This window comes from Plectrocnemia conspersa, unplaced genomic scaffold (genome assembly GCF_051122295.1).
Source record: "Plectrocnemia conspersa isolate PC_06_02 unplaced genomic scaffold, ASM5112229v1 ptg000009l, whole genome shotgun sequence".
Lineage (NCBI taxonomy): Eukaryota > Metazoa > Arthropoda > Insecta > Trichoptera > Polycentropodidae > Plectrocnemia > Plectrocnemia conspersa.
In genome coordinates this window covers 7,303,410-7,324,227 of record NW_028277173.1, presented here as the reverse complement: position 1 = coordinate 7,324,227, position 20,818 = coordinate 7,303,410, and the positions used below count along the sequence as shown (strand labels likewise).

General features: G+C 31.2%; 2 protein-coding genes and 1 long non-coding RNA gene across 4 annotated transcripts in view; 2 read left to right on the top strand and 1 right to left on the bottom strand.

Moving 5' to 3' along the window:
* Positions 1-2,892, top strand: part of B4 (imaginal disc development protein B4) — a 95,446-nt gene extending 92,554 nt beyond the window's left edge. For both annotated transcript variants that reach the window (XM_088191588.1, XM_088191587.1), the window contains exon 7: positions 62-2,892. In XM_088191588.1, coding sequence (XP_088047714.1) covers positions 62-2,193 — 2,132 coding nt within the window. In that variant the 3' untranslated portion in view covers positions 2,194-2,892. The remainder of the gene's footprint in view (positions 1-61) is intronic.
* A 6,224-nt stretch (positions 2,893-9,116) lies between these two features.
* Positions 9,117-12,652, bottom strand: LOC148231764 (stress-associated endoplasmic reticulum protein 2). Its single transcript, XM_088192593.1, has 3 exons — positions 12,602-12,652; positions 10,143-10,262; positions 9,117-10,073 (listed from the first exon to the last, which is right to left on the bottom strand). Exons 2-3 carry the CDS (start codon positions 10,227-10,229, stop codon positions 9,966-9,968), a joined length of 195 nt encoding a protein of 64 aa, XP_088048719.1. The 5' UTR covers positions 10,230-10,262; positions 12,602-12,652; the 3' UTR covers positions 9,117-9,965.
* Positions 12,653-14,033: 1,381 nt separating this feature from the next.
* Positions 14,034-17,079, top strand: LOC148231763 (uncharacterized). The gene is made up of 3 exons (XR_015810842.1): positions 14,034-14,248; positions 14,311-14,415; positions 16,932-17,079. It is a non-coding gene; the product is annotated as an uncharacterized LOC148231763 (long non-coding RNA).
* Positions 17,080-20,818: the final 3,739 nt, after the last annotated feature.

The following is a 20,818-nucleotide window of genomic DNA, read 5'->3' as shown; positions in this document are numbered from 1 at the left end:
TTTTATGTTTAATTTTATAGAGCCTATTGATACTGATGCTCGCTTTTTTCATCCTTTTCAGGCACTCTTCTTCTGCGAGCCGTGACGTCAGAATCTGTGATAGTAACATGCTCGTTGGCGGACAACTCGAGGATACCCGTCCTCACGCTGCTCTCGTTGAACATGGACAGGAAGCTGCAAAAGACACAGCTAGGCTGCGAGTCTGAAAAGAAGATGTTTTTCTCTCCTAAAGTTCACAAAGCCCTAACCTATTGTCAAATGCACGTTGACACGTGGATTAGGCAGATCACTTTCATCACCCCGGATAATTGCCCAGAAAAATTCAAACCATTAAATAAGAGCGACGATGAGATTATTGAAAAGGAGGTTAAGATAACCGAGAAGAAGACGCAGGCGGAAAAGTATGAGAAAGAACGGAAGTTCACTTTTCAAGGATTGAAAGCCGATGCATCTAGATTGTTCGGTAAAAGCGATAAGATACTGAAAGACATCCCGGACGAAAATGAAGGTTCTATTATATTCATAAGCAAGAATGAATTGGAGAATATGAATTATGACGTGTATAGTGACGATGAGAATAAAAAAGACGTTAAGAGTGAAGAAGAAAGTGCACAACAGTTTTCGAGCGATAAAATGAAGGTGTTTAGAGAGAATGGCAATGGACATCCGAAGTTCTCTAAGTGGTTCAAGCATCTCAAGATATTGAGGAGCACTGAGCGTTTGACTGAAGATAAATTAGACGAGTATACCAAGCAATTGGATAAATATAAAGAATATAGAGATCCGTTTGATCCGACGATAGAAAAGACAAATTCTATAGAGAGGTATCAAGATATGTCTAAGATAATACAAGACAGATTCGGAGCTATGAATTTGGCTAATAGAACAGAAGAGATGTCTTCTGGTAAATGGCAGTCGTATAGAAGTTTGGCTACATCTTCAGATATCGGCACAGCTTCGGCCTCTACCAGGAACATTGAACCTAAAAGGGTTTTGACTAAATCGGTTTCGGTCCAAACTGGAATACTCGATTCGCCATATACAGACGACAGGATGTCCGAATTAGGCAGAAAGAAAAATTTAAGCATAGAGCAAATAAATTATTACTCGGAAAACGATTCGAGTCTTAAGAAAAAACAAATATACACCGGTAACTGCGCTAAGAGAACAGAAAACTCAGGTAAACAGAAGGTTTCAAAGTTTGAAAGGCGACAGAGGATCAGGCCTGATCTTATTCCAGAAAAGAGCGATATTGCCTCGTCAGAATCGTTTGATCAAATCCAGAGTTGTGAAGATTTGAATGCCTTCGGTACTGGATCGAGCTGCAGTGATAAAAATCAAATATTCAATAATCAACAGTCGTTCATCACTGAAAAGCTTTGCTCAGAGTTCCACGTTAAAACTAAGCGTGTCCTTAGCAAATCGACGTCGAACTTATTATACGGAAAGGATAATAAAAAAGATCTTAAAGTAGATCAACCTAGTTCATTAATACTGAACGATACAATAGAGGAGCAATCTCAACAAAACACAACCGATTCAGAAGAGGATAAAAAAATTGAAATAGGAAAACTTAGAAGATCGATATCTTCAATTCAAAATCGTAAGTTACCGGTGATAGAAGATTTACCATACGGTCAGGTCGCAGATGCAATCACCGATTGCAGTACCTTGGAACGTAGAAATTCAGATCTTTCAGACAATATTTACGCTGAAATATGCAATCCGGAACAGAACGCTGGTAGAAGCGAGGAACAGAGATTCAGTCTGAATGTCAATAAAGAAGTAAAAGAATCGAAGAAAGACAACCAGTTCAGACATATTGAAGTTGTGGTTATAGAAAGGCGCGACATTCGCAACGGTAATTCGATTGCGAGCGACTTTGAGGATTCTGATTCGGACGAAAAGGTTTCGGGCTCACAAAAGTATTCGTCGTTGAGCGAATCGGGAGAAATGTCTGCTGGAAATTCACTCGAGAAAGATAACAAAAAGCATGCCATAAGATTGGAAGTGCACCACGATGTCGAGGATAACGAAAAAGTCAAGTTTTTCAAGGAGTCCGATATCAAAAAATTACCAAATTTACAAGCGTTGAAGAATGGATCTTATGTTAAATTTTATCAAGGACTCACTGTTCCAGATGATATAGTGACGGAAGAAAAAACAGAAGGAATATATAACACTTTAAAATAATAGTGTTTATTTAGCAAAATATAAGCTCTCTATGTATAAATTATAATATTAAAAATATATCTAATAAAAAGCCAGTGCATATATTAATGTAATTAGTGACATATTTTTTAATATGAGACTTGTTAAATATGTATTAAAATATTGCTTTATAAATTGTACTTGATTAATGATAGTTTTTTATAAAAGTAATGTGACATTTTTTTTTTTTAATAAGTATATTATAACATTTTTTTGCTATATTATGCATTGATAGACAATAATTTTACTCTCTTTATTATTAAACAGTATCCAATTTGTATATAGACAGTTAATACAAATAAAATGCTTTGTTTCTTATAATGAAACTTAATTTAAAAAAATAGTTTTACCGTGTTTAAATATTTCTTGTGATTCGTTGCTAATATGGTGCTATTGTTGATGCTTTTGTAGAATAATTTTATCATAAAAAGAAACTATAGCTAAAAGCGTGATTTGATACAATTTGTATATTTTAACATATCAGCGAATACTGCCTTAAATTAATATGTGGAATGATTAGTGAAGTGTATCTGAAATGTATATAAATGTGATATTTTAATGTTAGACGCACTTGCTAATTTGATCTTTTGTATAAATATTGCATATTCTTATATTTTATATTATATTTTTATGCGTTTTTATTTTATATTATCTTTTTTTGTAATAAATATGAAACAGTATTACCTTAGATTTTCATTAAATTTTTATAATCTTGTCCCATCTTCCGGACTTATTTATCTTGTATATCATCCGATACAACCTGATAAAAAAAACACCGGATATACATACATATATAAATGAAGTGTTACATTATTATTTCTCCAATTTTCCTAATCTCTAGATCAGTGGTTCTTAACCGGTGCACCGCGAGCTTATTGCAAGTGCACCGCGAGAAAATTGGTAAAAACAAAAAATCCGCAAAATTGTAAAATCTTAATGTTTCAATCAATTTGTATTTTATTATAGTCGTGATACCCCACAATGGATAAATTTATTACCAAACGAAATTGTGAATCAGACCAAAATATTAATGACACTGGGAGTACAAGTGGAAGAAGTAGTGACGATGTTACTAGACATCATACGTCTCATACAAAAGAAACTATATCCAGTATAATCAAAAAATATAATGGACAGTATTCTGAAAAATATTTACGTTTCAGTTTTACTAGCATCAATGAGGAAGGATATCACATTCCACTATGTGTTGTATGTGGAGAAAAACTGTCCAATAGCGCGATGTATACTGACAAGTTAAATCGCCACTTCACTACGAAGAACGCCGATCTTGCATCAAAAAGTAAAGATTACTTCAAAAGATTGTTAAGCATGCAAAACATTTTGAAAAAACTGTTAAAATTTCCGATAAGGCACAACTGGCGTCATAAAAGTTTGCTGAATTGATTGCTGTACAATTAAAACCACATACTATTATATAAGCAGAGTCTCTAATTTTACCTGCATATTGTGAAATAGGAAAAATTATGTTTGGTGATGAAGCAAAAAGGAAATTATGAAAATTCCTCTTTCAAACGATACAATAAAAAAAAAAAATTAAATATGTCGGATGATACTGAGAAAACAGTTAACGATAAACTTTTCAAGCGATATTTTGTTTTACAAGTCGACGAGTCTACTGACATTAGCGGTAAGGCACAAATACTAGGATTCGTTCGTTTCATAAATAAAAACAAAATAGTGAATCAATATCTATACTGCAAAGAACTTACCGAGCATACGACAGGACAAGATGTTTTTGATCTTATTTATTCATATTTAGAACAATTTAAAATATCATGGGAGTTATGTGTAGGAAATTGTATGGATGGTGCTCCTTCAATGGTAGGCTCATTTAAAGGATTTGTAACCATTGCAAAGACAAGAAAACCTAATATTATTTTTACGCACTGTTTTTTACATTGAGAATCTTTAGTTTCGAAAACATTACCAGCAGCACTAAAACCTGTACTAGATCAAGTTGTAAATATAGGGAATTTCATAAAATCAACACGCATGTTTAAAAAACTTTGCATTTATATGGAAGCTATGTACGAGTGTTTGCTTTTTCACACTGAAGTCAGGTGGTTATCTAAAGGTAAAGTTTTATGCCGATTCATAGAACTTAAGAATGAATTGGTAATCTTTTTTTCGAAATGAAGGTATGGATGACTTTGTAAAATGTCTTCAGAATAATGATTGGTATGCTAAAGTGGCATATTTAGCAGATATTTTTAATTACTTAAATAACGTTAACACAAGCATTCAAGGAAAAAACGAAAAACTCATGACATCCATTGACAAATTGACAGGATTTCGGAAAAAAATAACTCTTTCGAAAAATCGAATAATAGAAAAAAAAAAGTAGATATGTTGCCTTCACTTAACGAAAACATTCCCAAGGGAGTTATTTCCGCAATAATAGAACATTTTACTTTATTGGAAGAAAAGATTACACATTATTTTTCATTCTTAAATATAGAAAATTATGACCGGATACGAAATCATCAAATTAGTCTCATTGTCGACTAATCGTACTCTAAAAATTAAATTTTCAGAAATAACTATAAAGAATATTTGGATTACTGTCCAAGAGGAATATTCAGTTCTTTACATGAAGGCATTGAAAATTTTGTAACAGTTTTCAACATCATATTTGTGCGAGCTTGGTTTCTCAACAACAACTAATATGAAAACTAAAAAACGAGAAAGACAGAAAAAAAATTAAACGAAGAATTCAGGGTAACTACATAAAATATTTGACCTAATATTTCTGATATCTGCAAAAGCCAACAAGCTCAGGTATCACATTAATTAATTTTTGATCAATCATATAAATTCCATTATGCTAAGCAGGAACGTCATTTTGGGTAAGCAAAAGGGGGGAAAATGCACCACTTAGATTTGCCACACAAAGAGCACCTTTAAATATTAATACAAATATTTTTAATAAAACACGTTTTTAAAAATTGGTTCTAGGGCAAACTTCACTAAATTTATTTTCAATACTTAACTTTTTTATATAATTTAATTTTAAAAAATATGTAAAAAATTTGTATGTAATTTTGTACGTTACTATTATTTTTTTTAAATATGTAATAAAAATTATGTCCACATATTTTTTTCGACCTTTTAATTCTGGTGCACCGCCACTTTTTCCCATGATCAAAAGTGCACCGTGACTTTGAAAAGGTTAAGAACCACTGCTCTAGATCATTTTTTTTATTTACAAATCAAAATTTTTGCCAGAAAAATATAGCGTAATTCAATTTTGCGATGGTAAAAATCAGATGGATATATTAATTTATTTATATTCATTTCCTTTTATTAAAAATTAATTGTAGTAAACTAGACTATTCTTAATGGTTCTTAAATTTAAAAGACCATATTTTATTTGAAATAGCTAATATTTTTATTAAGGGCATATATGATATTACCTCAAAAATGCTGAAAAATACATTCAAAGTAACGATGTTCATTCAATTAATTTTATATATAATCTTCCCCTATGGCAATTTATTAATCTTATCCCTATAATAAATAGTCAAGATATGTTTTGACTTCTTCTAGAGAATTAAATTTGTTACCACTTTGTCACACAATTTTATCATCGTGGTATTCATTAATTGTGGTTGTTTTTTAACAATGTAAAGTTAAAATTATATAATTGTTGACATTATATATCGGCATTTATTGTCTTATTAGATTTTAAAAGTTTATAATACACTACGCATTTAATAACACACAACCATTTTCTGATGCTGTCTTAAAGGTAAAACATCGCTTTCTTGTCATCACGTTACAACATGATCCAAAAATTGTTCCTGATTACATCTGATGAAAAAGATTTGTAAGTATTCATTAAATTCTTATGCGGCACACAAATTCTAAGCTTTAAGCTAAGCAGTGGGAACGCTCGTTACCGAGCGCTACAACGGCACCGACACGATTTTATTGCTTTTGACGTGGATTTTTGCTTTCTGAGAAGTGATAATTATTTTTGCACCCACCTATTGACGAAAATTCGGTTTGAATACACTTTAACCAATACTCTTACATCAGAAATCTGTAGAAATATCGGTAGGAATAGTTTTCATATTTTTAAAACATAGTGTAATAACGAAATGCAGACAAACTATGGAGCAATATGCGACGTCTGTCTGTTATTATTTATTTTTCCCTGAGAGATGAGTTGGCTTAGTTTGTATTTTGGACTTGAACTAATGAAAGTTCTAAAGCTATAATTAGTTTTAGTAAGTTGGATTTGGTTAATTCGTGTAGGTTAAATTTGGGTTTGAATAGCAAATGTACATTTTGCAAATTAAGTTTCATAGACATTTTAGAGCAGCATATAAATTATAATTACACTAGTAAAAATATATATATATATCTACTGGGGAAAAAATATTTGGACTTCACTAGTGAAAATATATACCTTCACTGAAAAAAAACAACCATTTGTACATCGCATGTAAATGTATGTAAGAGTTGAAATCATATAATTTTACTAATACTTGGCAGATAAATTATATTTTTACTGGTAAAAATCTACCAGTGAAAAAGTATTCCGATATGATTTCACTGAAATGACATATTTAAAAAAATATTTTTGGGATAGATTCGTGACTGTTCTTTTTATATTTTCTTTGAGGGATAACCCGAGAATTTCTGGTTTAGAATCAGGGACGGCAATCAAACTTTTTCCAGGGAGGGTGAAGGGAGGGGGGAAAATGCCAGTCAGTCAGTACTGCCAGTCGACCACACGCTGGAGTTCGCCGTTAACAGTGTGGGAGAGTGAGGGACCTCTTTTGAGCTTGAAAACCCCCAAGCTCTTAAGAGGAAGCAAACTTTGTGATCACCCAACCGAGGTAGCGTCCTTTGGACTATCAATGACGAGCAAAGCACTGCATTTCAAACCAGCAGGCTAATAAGGGCCCGGCCCTTAGGGATTGGGAGTCGAAACTAGAACTGAGGCATCACGAAAGTGATGTTCAAGGATGAAGCATAGAAATGCAGGAGCATGCAAGGCTAATGCTATGCAAAAGCTAAGCAACAGATTGCAGGGGATCAGGAGAGCGTTTCCTAATAACACTATCACTCGGGAGAAACACTACTGAGACTCTAACAAATAACGTAGCACTACAGGGGGTGGTTCCCGCTCATCTAGCCCTAAAAAGCTGGATGCCACCCATTGGGTTGGACTCGTAGGACCCTATTACCGGTAACGGCAGTGGTTTAAGCAATGGATCATGTAGTAACACTCTCAGTCAGTCAGTACTAGTTTTTTTTTTTAAATTTCGATTTCATCAAGTTTCGTAGTATTTCATTAACTCTTTGTTTTGAGGAACCTAAGATACACTTGGCTCTCTTTTTATGCGTACTATTATTATACAGTTTATATTTCAAGAAGCATTTTATTTTTAAATAACTATTTTAGAACGCTTTGACGTGTATAACTTTTTTCTACTTCAGACTGTTTAAATCATGTAACATAATCTCCCAAATAAGACCACAGACTTTAAATTCTTGCTGGAAAGCAATTTGGATCGCATGTGTTGCAGTCAATGAAACCAATCAAACATCGACATTATCAGCTGAAATAATTTCTTTAGTACAAGAACTTGGTGTGGAAGGTTTTGATACATTTACCCAAAATGTTGTCGATGAATTACCTGAGGATAATATCTTGAATGACAATGATATTATTGGTATAACTATAGATATCTTCGAAGAACCAGAAAACGAAAATAAATCGGGAGGTCTTCAACTTTGCAGTAAGCTGGCAAACTATTTCCATGAAAAATATGATAATTTTGAACGAACCTTCAAGTTTCAACACGAGCTTCAGAATTGTATATCTGAATTTCACGAATTGTACAAATATAAGCAAAGCCTAATTACTGATTATATTGTCAAAGTGGAAAAATCAACACGAGAAGTTGAGGCTATATTTGTGAAGAACTATTATCTTCAGGACATAGGTCTGATGCGCTGACTATCTCTTCTAGTGATGAAAGTGATTTCGAACCAGTTCATAAATCATACCGAACACTGTCATATAGCGACGATAATTCCAAAGAAAGTATGTGAAAAAATGATTAACTTAACCAATCAGTTTTCATAATAAAATAAACCATTTTAACAGAGATCTGACACTAAAGCAATTTGACCGTTTCTCCAAATTAAACTAAGAATAAACTTCTTCCGGTGCTAAAATTAAAGACAGACTATTAAAAAATATGAAGAAAACTTAAAAATACTTAAATTGATTTAGAAAATTTAAAAATAAATACATTTTTTGATTTCCTTAAGATTTATTTTGTGATCCATGTCATTAACAATAGATATACTGTTGTTTTGCCCTTTACTGCGAACATTACTTCAAACTACTATATAAAAGCTCTGACTGACTTTTCCAAATAAATTCCAGAAGCAAAAATCATAATCTTTAGAAAACTACTTTTCAATTACTCTGTATTTGGAACAACTTACTGTTGCGAATCTTTTTTACACTAAAAACAATTATAGTGGTATTCTGAGGGAATTATTTATTTATCGTTTTTTATTCCGGAAAAATTATATTGTAAGGAAATTTAAACCATGCTTAGAAAAATTACCATAAAACATCCAATGTTGGTCAACAGACAACGGTATTGCTTCATGATCATATTTCACTAATTATTGTTGCAAAATTAAATGAATTATGAATGACCTTTTCCTTGCAGATTTTTACATTTTTAATCATTTCGAAATATCACAGCCTTTAAAACTTAGGCTTTTTATTATAGAGGGATTTATTCATTGTTAAATCGTTGGCAAAAGATCATTTCTGTACATAAGATCGGACACTCCATAGAAACACCCTAACTTATACTATATTAGATAGTGTATAAAAATAACAATAAAACTTGAAAAAATTTAAAATTTATTTATATGTAAATGTTCACATAATATACATATTACATTAAAATACATTTCACCAAATGAAACATTAATTTAATAAATCAAATTTTATTTCATGCAATGACTGCGGTGATATTTTCAAAGAAAAAAATATTGCCACACAACCCTTACGTAGGAAATTCATTATTTTGTTATATAAAACTATCGTCATGTAACTCAAATGCACAAAGAAAAAGAATCAAAGCCTTGTATATTGTACAAACATCGAATTGCTGTATAGGAGCTTATTTAGATATCAGATTATTTTTCTTAATGAGAAAAGAGTCCTGATTTTTTTCCCACGCTTGCACCAGATTTAATTTAAATGAGATGAAATTTTCCTTTTAGCACTGATCACAATCAGCGTTCATTGTGAACACTGCACAAAATATACACACTTGATGATGGTAAACGCTAAAACAACCTTCCAATTTAATATAAATCATATTTAATAAGGTTCACAATGGAATGTTAAATAACCAAATATATTAATATCATTTAGATTATTATAAAATTTCAAGATATAATTTCTGTATTTATATAATAATAATAAAAAAAACTATATAATAAATAAATTTAAGATAGACCTGTACGGATGTTTTACGTGAAGAGATACTACAATTATGTAAAATAATCGATGACCTTGCTTACGTATTTTATCGACGTACCACGCACAATTGTTTCAACACAGCGGGTCACCTTTTAGATGGTCTTGCAGGTCGTGTAAGATAATTGATTATAAATAAATATTAACGCGTGTGTACATTTTGCTACATTTTCAAATGTGATGGGTGCTGATGGCGTAAAAACGTCGTTTACGCCAATCTGATAGATTGAATTATTTGAAAAACTGCTGATCCGCAAACGACGAAGATAAAGAGCGCCAGAAGCCAAGGACCGACTGGATATTGATCATCTTTTTGCTGAAAAGTGATTGTAACATGTTAATATAAAACATTATAATAAAATTAATAATGCAAAAATATACTCACTTTGGTTGTTTTAGGTACGTTTCCTCTCATTGTGATGTTTTTGCTAGCCATTTCGTTGGCGATGCGCATTCTCTGTTTAGGTGCCATTGTGAAGTATTAATAAAAACTCCTCGAAAACAGCTGTAACATTTTATCATAAATATGAGTAACCGTGAAATCGACAAGTTGATATTTTATTATACATGAAAGTGATAAAAGTTTATTGCAAAACATTTGTGAATGTACGTCGCAATTGCACTTTCTAAACCGTATATTACATTCATCTATCAAATAACAATAATTTATAATTTTAAAACATGATCGTAAGTCGCAGTTAAATCTGTATATAGTTTTGAATATATTACATTTTTGTTATATAATAATAAGCATTGTCTGTATTGTATCTACAAGAAGAGCTCTTATACATTAGAAAGAAAATCATAAAGATTCAGCAGAAAATAGAGAATACACTTTCTTGTTTAACATTATTTAGACTATCATATGACTGACCGATATTTTTTTTCTTGGCCAAATAAACGGTGAAAAGTTGATAGTAATTATAACTTGTTTAGCTGTGGAGCAAAACGTTTTTGGTTGTCACTAGCAAACTGCTCTTTTACTTTAAATATTACGTTTAGAACAATATTTTATTTTCATTAAAACTACTGTATTATTTAATAATAATAAAATAATTTATTTAGCCGTGTAGCTTGAAATTTTTGGATATTATAATCAAAAACTTCTATTTGTGTATTATTTTTATTTATCAACCCAATGCGTTACAACAGGTTAGTACAATCAACGCCTACAAGTAAGTATTACAACACTACACTGAAATCAAAGTGTGGAAATTAGCGACGTGCATTTTAAAAATTATAAACTATTTTATAGCTTCCAATTATTAACCTCACTATGCATCTGAAGTTGGCTATTAGTAATATAATATTTATTTATAAATAAAAATTCGAGTTTGCTACTGGATTTACACTCGGGGCTCTAAAGGTTCTAAAAATAAGGGGAACAAAATTTTCTAATAAGTCTACATCATGATAGTATTTTTAACAACAGGATACCGAATCTTTCAAATTATTAACAACCAGTTTTCGGGAAAATGTGGAAACTGGCTGTACATACAATATAACTGTCCATAAAATATACTATCAGCGATGTTTTAAAAACGGTTGATTAATTTTAAAGAAGCAATAATAGATCTAATAGATTGGAAGACGACAGTCTTAACTTAAAAATAATAATTATATGTAACAACTCAAAATGATTAATATTTTTATGTCAGAGTTGCAATTTATAACTCGAATAGAAACCAGTAGCTATAGCTTGTGAAAGTGAATTGCCAGTCTTTTCACATAGCTTCTTTTATGTTAGTGTTCCACAATATTGCACTTTTTAGCCCAAAAAAATACAGATACAGGGAAAAATGTAACTATTTTATTAAAACAAATTATGGATACTGATATAGACAATGTTGGTAGTTATATTTGGCATTAAGTACAATAAAAAAAATAGAGAATGAAATTGATACTTGCGTGTGACATTATCTGATTAGTTTAAACGATAAGGCTCAATATGAGAAAATAATGATTTATGTATGTTATTTTTTACGATAGCAAACATATGGAAAAAATAGGAATTTAATTAATTTGAATTTTTGCTGTCTTACAGAGGTCAAATAAAGTTTTTTTAAATTCATTGTAATAATTCAAAATATTTTTTTTATCAATTAGTGTACGACTTAGAGGTTGCAGCGCAAAGTTCCTTGTTCCTATTATTTATACACGTCTTATTACTTCACAAATTTTGAGTTGCGACGGCCATCTTTCAAGTCGACAATGTAAAGAAATTATATTTTAGATTGATTTTTATGTGAAAAAATTCCCACTTTACTAGAATTTAAAATTCTTGTTTGATTCTATCTAATCTTATAATATATTTTATTCATTAAAATGTATTATATCGAGTATACGATAACTCGATGATACGTTTATAACTGTACATTGAAATTCGCAACAAGAATTAGTAAAAAAAAACTGGTTTTTATATGATAAAACTAAAAGGGGAATAATTTTGTATTTAAATTTGAATATTATCATTATTTAGTCCTGGCGATAAATTTACTCTTTTTTACCAAAAAATGGACGTCTGACAGTTGTGCCATGATTCGATGTAAATCTATCTTAAGGTTATTGAATGAAAGTATTGATATACAGAGAATAAACGTATCGGTAATTAATCGCAAACCATGCGTGACCAATTTGCGAGACACGTAAGCGGAATCTGACGAGAAGATTGCGCTAAAACGTGGAACTTCGGAAGCGATAAAAGTAACAGTTAACATATTGAGCACGAAACGTTGCGCACGTGCGTCATACGAATCTTCCGTTGCGTTAGTACTATTTTTTAAATTGTTAAACAATAGGAAATGTATCCGAATTGAGCGTATGTAATGATAAAATTGGACTTACAGAAGCGACGACGGTGCAGGCTATACTCGCCGCAGCTGACACGTCTCAAGTAAACACGACGTGGGAGCAGGGGTGCCAACTGTACTTTGCCAGCGTAATAAATATTTCGAGCGAGTGGCAACACCGAAGCGCCTTGTCACGAGCTCGTGCTTTTAAAAATTAAAATTAAATGATTAAATAAATAATATTAATAAAAAAATACATTTTATTAACAACTGCATATTTTTAACATTATCAACAACGTGACAGATTTAGCCATAGCGCAAAATATATACTCCATTAAAAATATTTTTATTGGAATGGGAATACATTGGTGTCGGCCACATTTGTTGAGTCATCATCAGTAGAAACAATCGGATGAATTTTCAAAACTTGTTATTTCTGTTGGCTGTGTTTCTAATCACAACAATGATATCCATTTTATGTAATTATATAATATTATTTAAGTTCTCTATTTGAATACTTTCCTTTGTCTTTTTTTACTTATAGTGTTTTATTATAATTTTATATAGTGGATATTTTTTTAATTCTGATTCTGATTTTTCATCTAACAAATACTCGTCTTCGCTCATATCAGGTATGTTAAAACACGATTATGTCAAAAGAATATCGCACATAGTATTATATATGACCATACATATTTATAGCACTCAATGCATGAAGTGTCAGATATGGCAATATCATTATAACCTTTACTGAATATTTGCCTTATAAATAAACCTCATTTATGACATAATATCGAATGTAAAATTAAACAGTATATTTTAAAATTTACTACCAATATTTAATGTTTCTCAATATATATTTTTTAAAACGTGTATTGTACACAATCGATGAATTATTTATTTTATTTAACTTCTAAGACTACAGTATATATGGCACTATATGCGAAAAGGGGTTTAAAAAACTATAATATTTGTTCATAACGGTTAACTTAAGACACGCCAAGAATTATTGTCATACATAGTGCCGTCATGTGTTATTTAGTATTATCGACGATACTGATAAACGATTAATTGCGATTTTTAACAGATGTTTGGTAAAAAAATCGAGTACGGCGATTAAAAATAAGTTTAAATTTAAAACCTATTTATGTAGCAAAAAATATTGGGCATTTTCGCAAACATTAGGGCCAACAGTAGAACAAATGTTCATAACCATTGGTTTCTAAGCATGGCACCGATATAATTAACAAGTACCGAATTATTCTTTTATGTAAGGTGAATTGACGTATGGCTTTAAATTGCTAGTTCGAAAAATTGCATGGTAAGACCTTAAGATTATTGTGATCTTTAGATAACAGTTTGTCGTCCCACTATTTTGAAAGATATTGCATTTGTTAATATATACATTTTTCGGTACTTGTTACTTTGTACGGCATCACGCTCAAAAACCGCCAGTTATTACTCCCCACTGTGACACTAGCGCGGTCTCACTGCTGTGCGCATGCGCCTGTTAATTAATTAGCGCTCGCGTGTTTATGAATTTACTATATAGAATGGAATTGAATATGAAAATATTTTATAGCTATCAAACTTGACAGTTGCGAAACATCCATTTGATGTGCAAATACAGTGGTTCATTTGTGAAACGCAGTGGGAATTAGCAACTGGTGGTTTTTAAGCGTGACGCCGTGCTAACTAACAGGTACCCATTTTTATTATGCATAAACTCTTAATATAAATAAAATAATTAACGCAATTGTTTAGTTTTAGTATGTTTGGTGTGACGGCAAACGATATTTAACGAAAACGCTGATTGAAGTCAAAATGGGTGCATTTTCCCTTTTTGTAATGTATACACAGACAATGCAGGTGGGCAAAAAATATCAAGAAAATAATGTTGTAAAGAGGTTTACTACTATTTTCGCTCTACATAAAACATTAGCTGAATTATTATAACAGAATTATCGGTATTACAAATTTTATTATTATGATTATTATTTCTCAAAATTTCGGCTATCATTGCTCTAAAATATAATCATTTATATACATATTTTGAGATAAATGCGTATAAATCAGATATTAAACAAATATTAACCTGCAATTTAATAATTTTTACAAAATCTTAAAATTGGTTTGAAACTTCGATAAAATATTTATGCAAAAATATAAGTTGTCGCTTATTGCCTTTTTAGATTAAGAGTTGGAGTGAAAGAGGAGGGAAAGGGGGAGGGCTGATTGAATATATATTTTATAATTATACAATTAAAATAATACCAATTAATTATTATGAGGAGGGGGGGGGGGAGGAATTAATAAAATTACTACCTCTCCCTCTTTCTCCAAAACAGATTTGAGAGACTCAAGTTACTAATATATTAAATAACGATTTAATATTACTTAAAACTTTTTTGGTTTGCGAAAGCAAATGAACCTGTGTATCGCGAGATAGTGAGCAGGGGTATCCAACTTATTCTAGAGTGTCGATAAGTACAGAAATAAAATTTTAACCATTTATTAACTAACATATATTTATTTTATAGCTATTATCTTGTCTGATTTTTTTTCTCGTATTTCAAGTGTAGCTTGGGTAACTCAAAAATTCTTAACTTTTCAAGTAGGATCTCTTCCATCTCTTATAGTTAAACTGTAGTTATTGAGACATTTGGCAGTGTTCTTTTTAAATGAATATGGAGTTGTCGATTTTTAGTGATGCTTTTTTACATATGAGATATTCATAGTAAATGCATAAGAATTGTGAGAATAAAATGGCATTATTAATTCATCCACACCAAAAAAGTAGAGTTAAACAATTTAAACTTTAAGGCCATCGACATTAATATTTAGGTAATCATTTAAGCATATTTTGAATAATGAGTTCTTGAATTCGTACCGTCAAAAATATTATGCAAAAAAGTAGAACTTTGACACCTTTTTTGTTAACGCAAATAGTAGTTAGTTTTCTGCATTTATATTAAATGTTGTTATTCATAGGGCTTTTGGGATATCTGCTAAGAAAGATGTATTTATTTTATTTTAATTTATCGCCATTAAATATACTCACAGATATATGTACATATGTATGTATAATCTTTCAAATAATGATATTTCTCGAAAAGCTGTTTTATTATATATTATGTAGCTTGAAAGAAATATTTTATCGATATTTATTTATAAACCGTAAACATATTTCTAGCGTAAGCTATAGCTACTATTATTGGAATATCTCATTAATCATGTGAAATTCGACGGTAAATGTATTATTGAGAATTCTCGTGTATTTTTGATTTTACCGAGGAGCACTTCAGTTAAAAAAATGTGATTAATCCTAACTTCGAGATAGTTAATAAGTTGATTTCAGGATATTCCTCGTTATAAGTAACTATGGCAATTCAGCTAGAATAATACATTTATCTGTATCGGAGTTTTCTTCATTGTTATAAAAAAGTTCAGTCACCAAATAATTTGCTTGTTTTATTTTATTAAAAATTTTGCTTCCTGTAATGAAACATGTATTTTGTTAATTTAAACACCATTCAAAATAGGATCTAGATTTCATAAAAAATATGTTTCTAATTTAAATGTCTTTGTAACTTGTTCGTAACCATTCTTACATTAAATAATTTGTTACAATAAATACAAAATGAAGAATTTAAGTATCTTACCAAATACGTTAAAAAATTGTGCTTGGTTTATGGAAACAGTAGTCTTAGGTAAAAAGAGAACCATGAGGAATATTTTTTATTCACTCTCACTTCTATGTTTGGTATATTCATTACAACCATCTTCATGTGCGTCTTTACTTGTACCTTTATCATATACAAATATCTCCAACGTTTACATCGACGGGTGGGTTAGTTTCCAGTTTGGCACTGTTCAGAAATCACAGTCAGTAGATAGCGTTAATGAAAAGGGTTTAATTACATAGTCAGTCTTTTGGTTTTTTGCGCAGAGGCCCTCTCGTCTTAGACCTTAGAGGGAACGTTGCTCTTACCCTAAAGTTTTTTTTAAATTAAATAATAACAATTAAATATCCTCAAATGCATGATAGATTTTATCATATTGACATATAAATAACATCAATATTTTTTAAAAATTGTTAAAATTTTAAAATAAGTTTCGACTATTATAACATTTGTATATATGAACATACTTGTAATGACATGTGAGGTAAATTATAAGTTTACTCAAATATTTCTATTGCCTTCCTAATTAATAATATTGACGAAAGTGATGGCGCTCTACTGACTGTGATTTCTTAATCGAACTTAGATATAATATTGAAAGTATACAATGTACGCTTTTATTAAAATCTTCAAAATAAATTATTTTCACGTTTAGAAATTGTAATTTCGGCTGTATAAACTGTGTAATATTTTTTTATTTAGATATGGATAGGCGATGGATTGTTCGTACCGCCCCTAAATCAGCTCAAAGCTTGAGCTAACTTTTGAAGACAGCTGGATTGGCCAAAACGCTGACGATCGTGTGGGAAGGCTGCTTGTCTGTCTTTTTCCAGACTTCGATAGTCTCGAACTGAAGGTTAGTAATATCTCATTTATATTGATTGATCCGTGAGCTAAATATTTGAACTGTAGTGCAATTCCAAGTCAAAACTAAAAAAGGAAATTTCAAATCCTAAGTGCTAGTGTTTGGAAACGACAACATTGTCATGGCCGCAATAGTCTAGAATTAGGGACGCGATCGCGACTATCTAAAGTACACTAAAGATCGCAACCGTAAGCCACTGATCATCGACGGGTTGTTGACACCGTTCCTTAGTAACTTTAAAAAGTGCTTCATTGATTAGGTGCTACGTCGAGAACGCTTACGTCCTAACGCTTCTATTAAAAATGCACTATGTACACAAATACAGATACGACTCATACTTATTCTTGTAGATATATCTCTTTGAATTTCTTTGAATTCTCTCCAACAACAAGGAGTACTTCGTTTCGCTACAAACTAGCGTATCGTACAGAACGCGAATCGCCAATAAATTAAAAATGGATTGTTCTTGCCGTGGCCTTGTGTAGTGCAATATCCAATTCATCTTGAAGTTTGAGTTAACTTTTGATTAAGTTCGATAGTCTCGGCCTGAAGGCTGAAGGTGTCGATTGATCTCAAGGTTTGAACTGCAATGCAGTTCCGAGTTAAAACTAGTCATTAGTGCTGATGGAAATCAATATGAACACATTTTCACTCGCTCGCACCGACCCTATAGTGAGCTGAAACAATACCTACACGCTCACCAATGCTAAGGTCTCTATAGATCATCTTAATTAATTTTCGAAATACTAAATTCCTATGGGGTATTGTGGGGAACATTATCAATATAGTGTGGACTTGTGTAATAAAATCTTGTGGCATTATGTACATTTCAATTGTGGTAATTTATGGTGATTACAACGTGATCAACTATTTGTAACGTTCGGGGATAAATTTAGATTTCGACAGATTAAAACTATTCGGCATTTTTTGTTTATGACCCTACTGGAAGCTGCCTTTAAATATAGTTTTTTTTATTTATTAACCATTTTCTCAAATTGTGACAAAACTAAACAAATATTTTTTTATTAATCAATTTTAATATATTATTTCCAATGCAAGTATATTTTCGCTCTTAGTTAAGTTGACTGAACTCTGATTTTATTTTTGATTCATAAATGAAATGTGGGAAGAAATTTCGCTGCGCGGTAACTAAACTCGTTTAATTACGGTGAATTTACCAAACGGACAAAATTTGACTATTTCTGCTTAAGATAATACTATAATGTTTTTCTGTTAACGTTTTTTTGAAACTCTGGATTGAAGCTCAAAGCCTATGCATAGTAGTAATATATGTATATTTGACAAATCTGCTCTATCGTAAATATCATATTTATCCGGACTTCATACTATCGAATTGTTTACAATTATTTTTAAAGTGGAAAAATATGTTTTGATTGGCAATAAAATGTAATAAATATTTTCAAGTGAAAAACAATTAAATGGGTCAATGACAAATTTACCATTTAATTTCATTCAGTGTATTTAGAACGGTATATAAATTATTCCCATAAAAAATAACAAAAGTAACGTCAAATTCTTTGTAAAAGTTTTCTTTTGCACCCGATGACCTATTTCCACTGAATTTTCGTAGGCGTATTTCGTATGACGTATTCATGCAAATTTTCAAGCAAAAAAACGCACACGTACCACAACGTTTAGTTCAGCGAGCATTTCAATCTATTTCCGACGATTGTGTCTACTTGTGCAATTGACGTTTGATCGAACGAATAGTTAGCATTCCTGCATTCGATATTCTCGAACTATCGTTATACATAGATACAAAGTGACGGGGATTTATTTTTCGATATGCGAAATGATTCAACGCACCATTAAAATCGATTTCGTGAAAAACAAGACGAATGTTGTAATAAAGCTAATTGTTAGGAACACAGCCAAGTGGGTTGAGTGAATGTGTGCGAGCTTTTGACGGTGACGAGAGTGGATTACTCGAAACTGTGTCTATCTTGAGATGGTAACTCATCAGAAAGTAATGGAGTGAATAACTTTACTTTAAATATTCAAATGAGAATCACGCACGATTTGATACGTGGGAACATTACCATTTGTTGTGAGAGCATTACTAATTCTTTAGTATCAATTTCACTATCAAATTCAAGGTAAATATATTTGTGCCTTTTATTTTTATTATTTGAAGATACATATGTTTATATTTATTTAAAGTAAAGAGTACTGAACACATAACTTAAGAGATTATATACTATTTCCTCAGAAGAATCGATATCCGCCATTAAAAAATACACTATTAACATAAATAACAATTCAGCTACAGAAGTCATTTGTTAAAATAAACACAGATGTTCCAATTGTTATATGTGGTTTGTTATGTTACAAGTTGTAACACTTTGGACTATCACTTATTATATTACAGTGATAAATTTATATTCATGTATTATTTATTTCATAAGCTGTTGATACTAAAAAAAGCCATTTTCTGGTTTAGAACCCGATGGAGTTTGGTTTAGATGCCAAATAGAAGCCGGAAAAGCTGGTAAAACTTTATTTTATAAATATATATATAAATTATCACATATATAGAAAAATATAGATGCCGTTATCAGATAGTGAAATGGCGTGTCGAGTAGTATTATTGTCGGATGTGATGTGTCGTGATCTGTCTTTGGACAATCCACTGAAGCCTCTCATGTTAATGCAGAATCCTGGTTCATCTATGCTGCTGTAGCTTGTCTATCCAATGAGATCTCTCCCTTATGAGACTAAGTGTCACATATTTATAATGCAGGTTTGAGACAGTTTGCGAGCCAATTGTATTGCTTATTGCCCTCCCTCTTTCACGTTGTTTTTGATAATAGTTTGTGCTCAACGAGGCTACCAATTCTATGTTCTTTTGTATCCATTGCGGAATATTACAAGAAAGGTTTGAGATATTCTATCAAAAGTCTCAGTTTTCCAGCTTCCATGCTTATTGATGAATACGTCATAAAATAATTGTTATTTCTACGTAATAGCTGCGACTGGGTGAAGATCAGTGGTTTTACTTTATGTGACGGGATGCTCCCGAACAAAGGAGATTCCCCTATTTATATAATTATGCTAATAAGTAGTTATAACATCAAAGTCTGACAGTCTAAAAATAAGGATGCTGACCAAAACTTGTACGAAGGGCGATGATCTCACAAAGCAAGAATATAATATATAATAACGTATGAAAAATGGCCCACAGCGATCTATAACCAAAGAGCCCAAGAACAATAGTAATGTGCGCAATGTAAAATATATTGTCTCGAGCACATCCTTTTCAAACAAAGAATAGTTTTTTAATCGGTACGTTTCGGAGAGGATGTGCAATTAGGTGGTCCGTGCAATATTTCTCACTATTAACGCAATTTTTTGGTCATGAAATCTCTCTTCCATTGTTGTGAGAATATCTTTTTTTTCGTTGTTAAAATAGTCGTTAGAGTGACCTCTAAATTAGACAACGCATTTTATAGTAGATATTATTTAATAAATCTCTTTTTAAAATAAACTTTTTTGACATGTTCTTATGATTTTCTGTTGCGTCTATGCTTTACGAGATATCTCAAAAATGCACTTTGGAATATTATTTTTAGCAAACTCATTACAATGGTGGCACAAGCTTATATATTGGGTTTAAATTTACTTCTATCTTGGTGCTGTAAAAGCTTCCTACGTAATTGCTTAGTAGAAAGCAACCATCGAATAAAGGTGCTTTGCCAAATAAAAC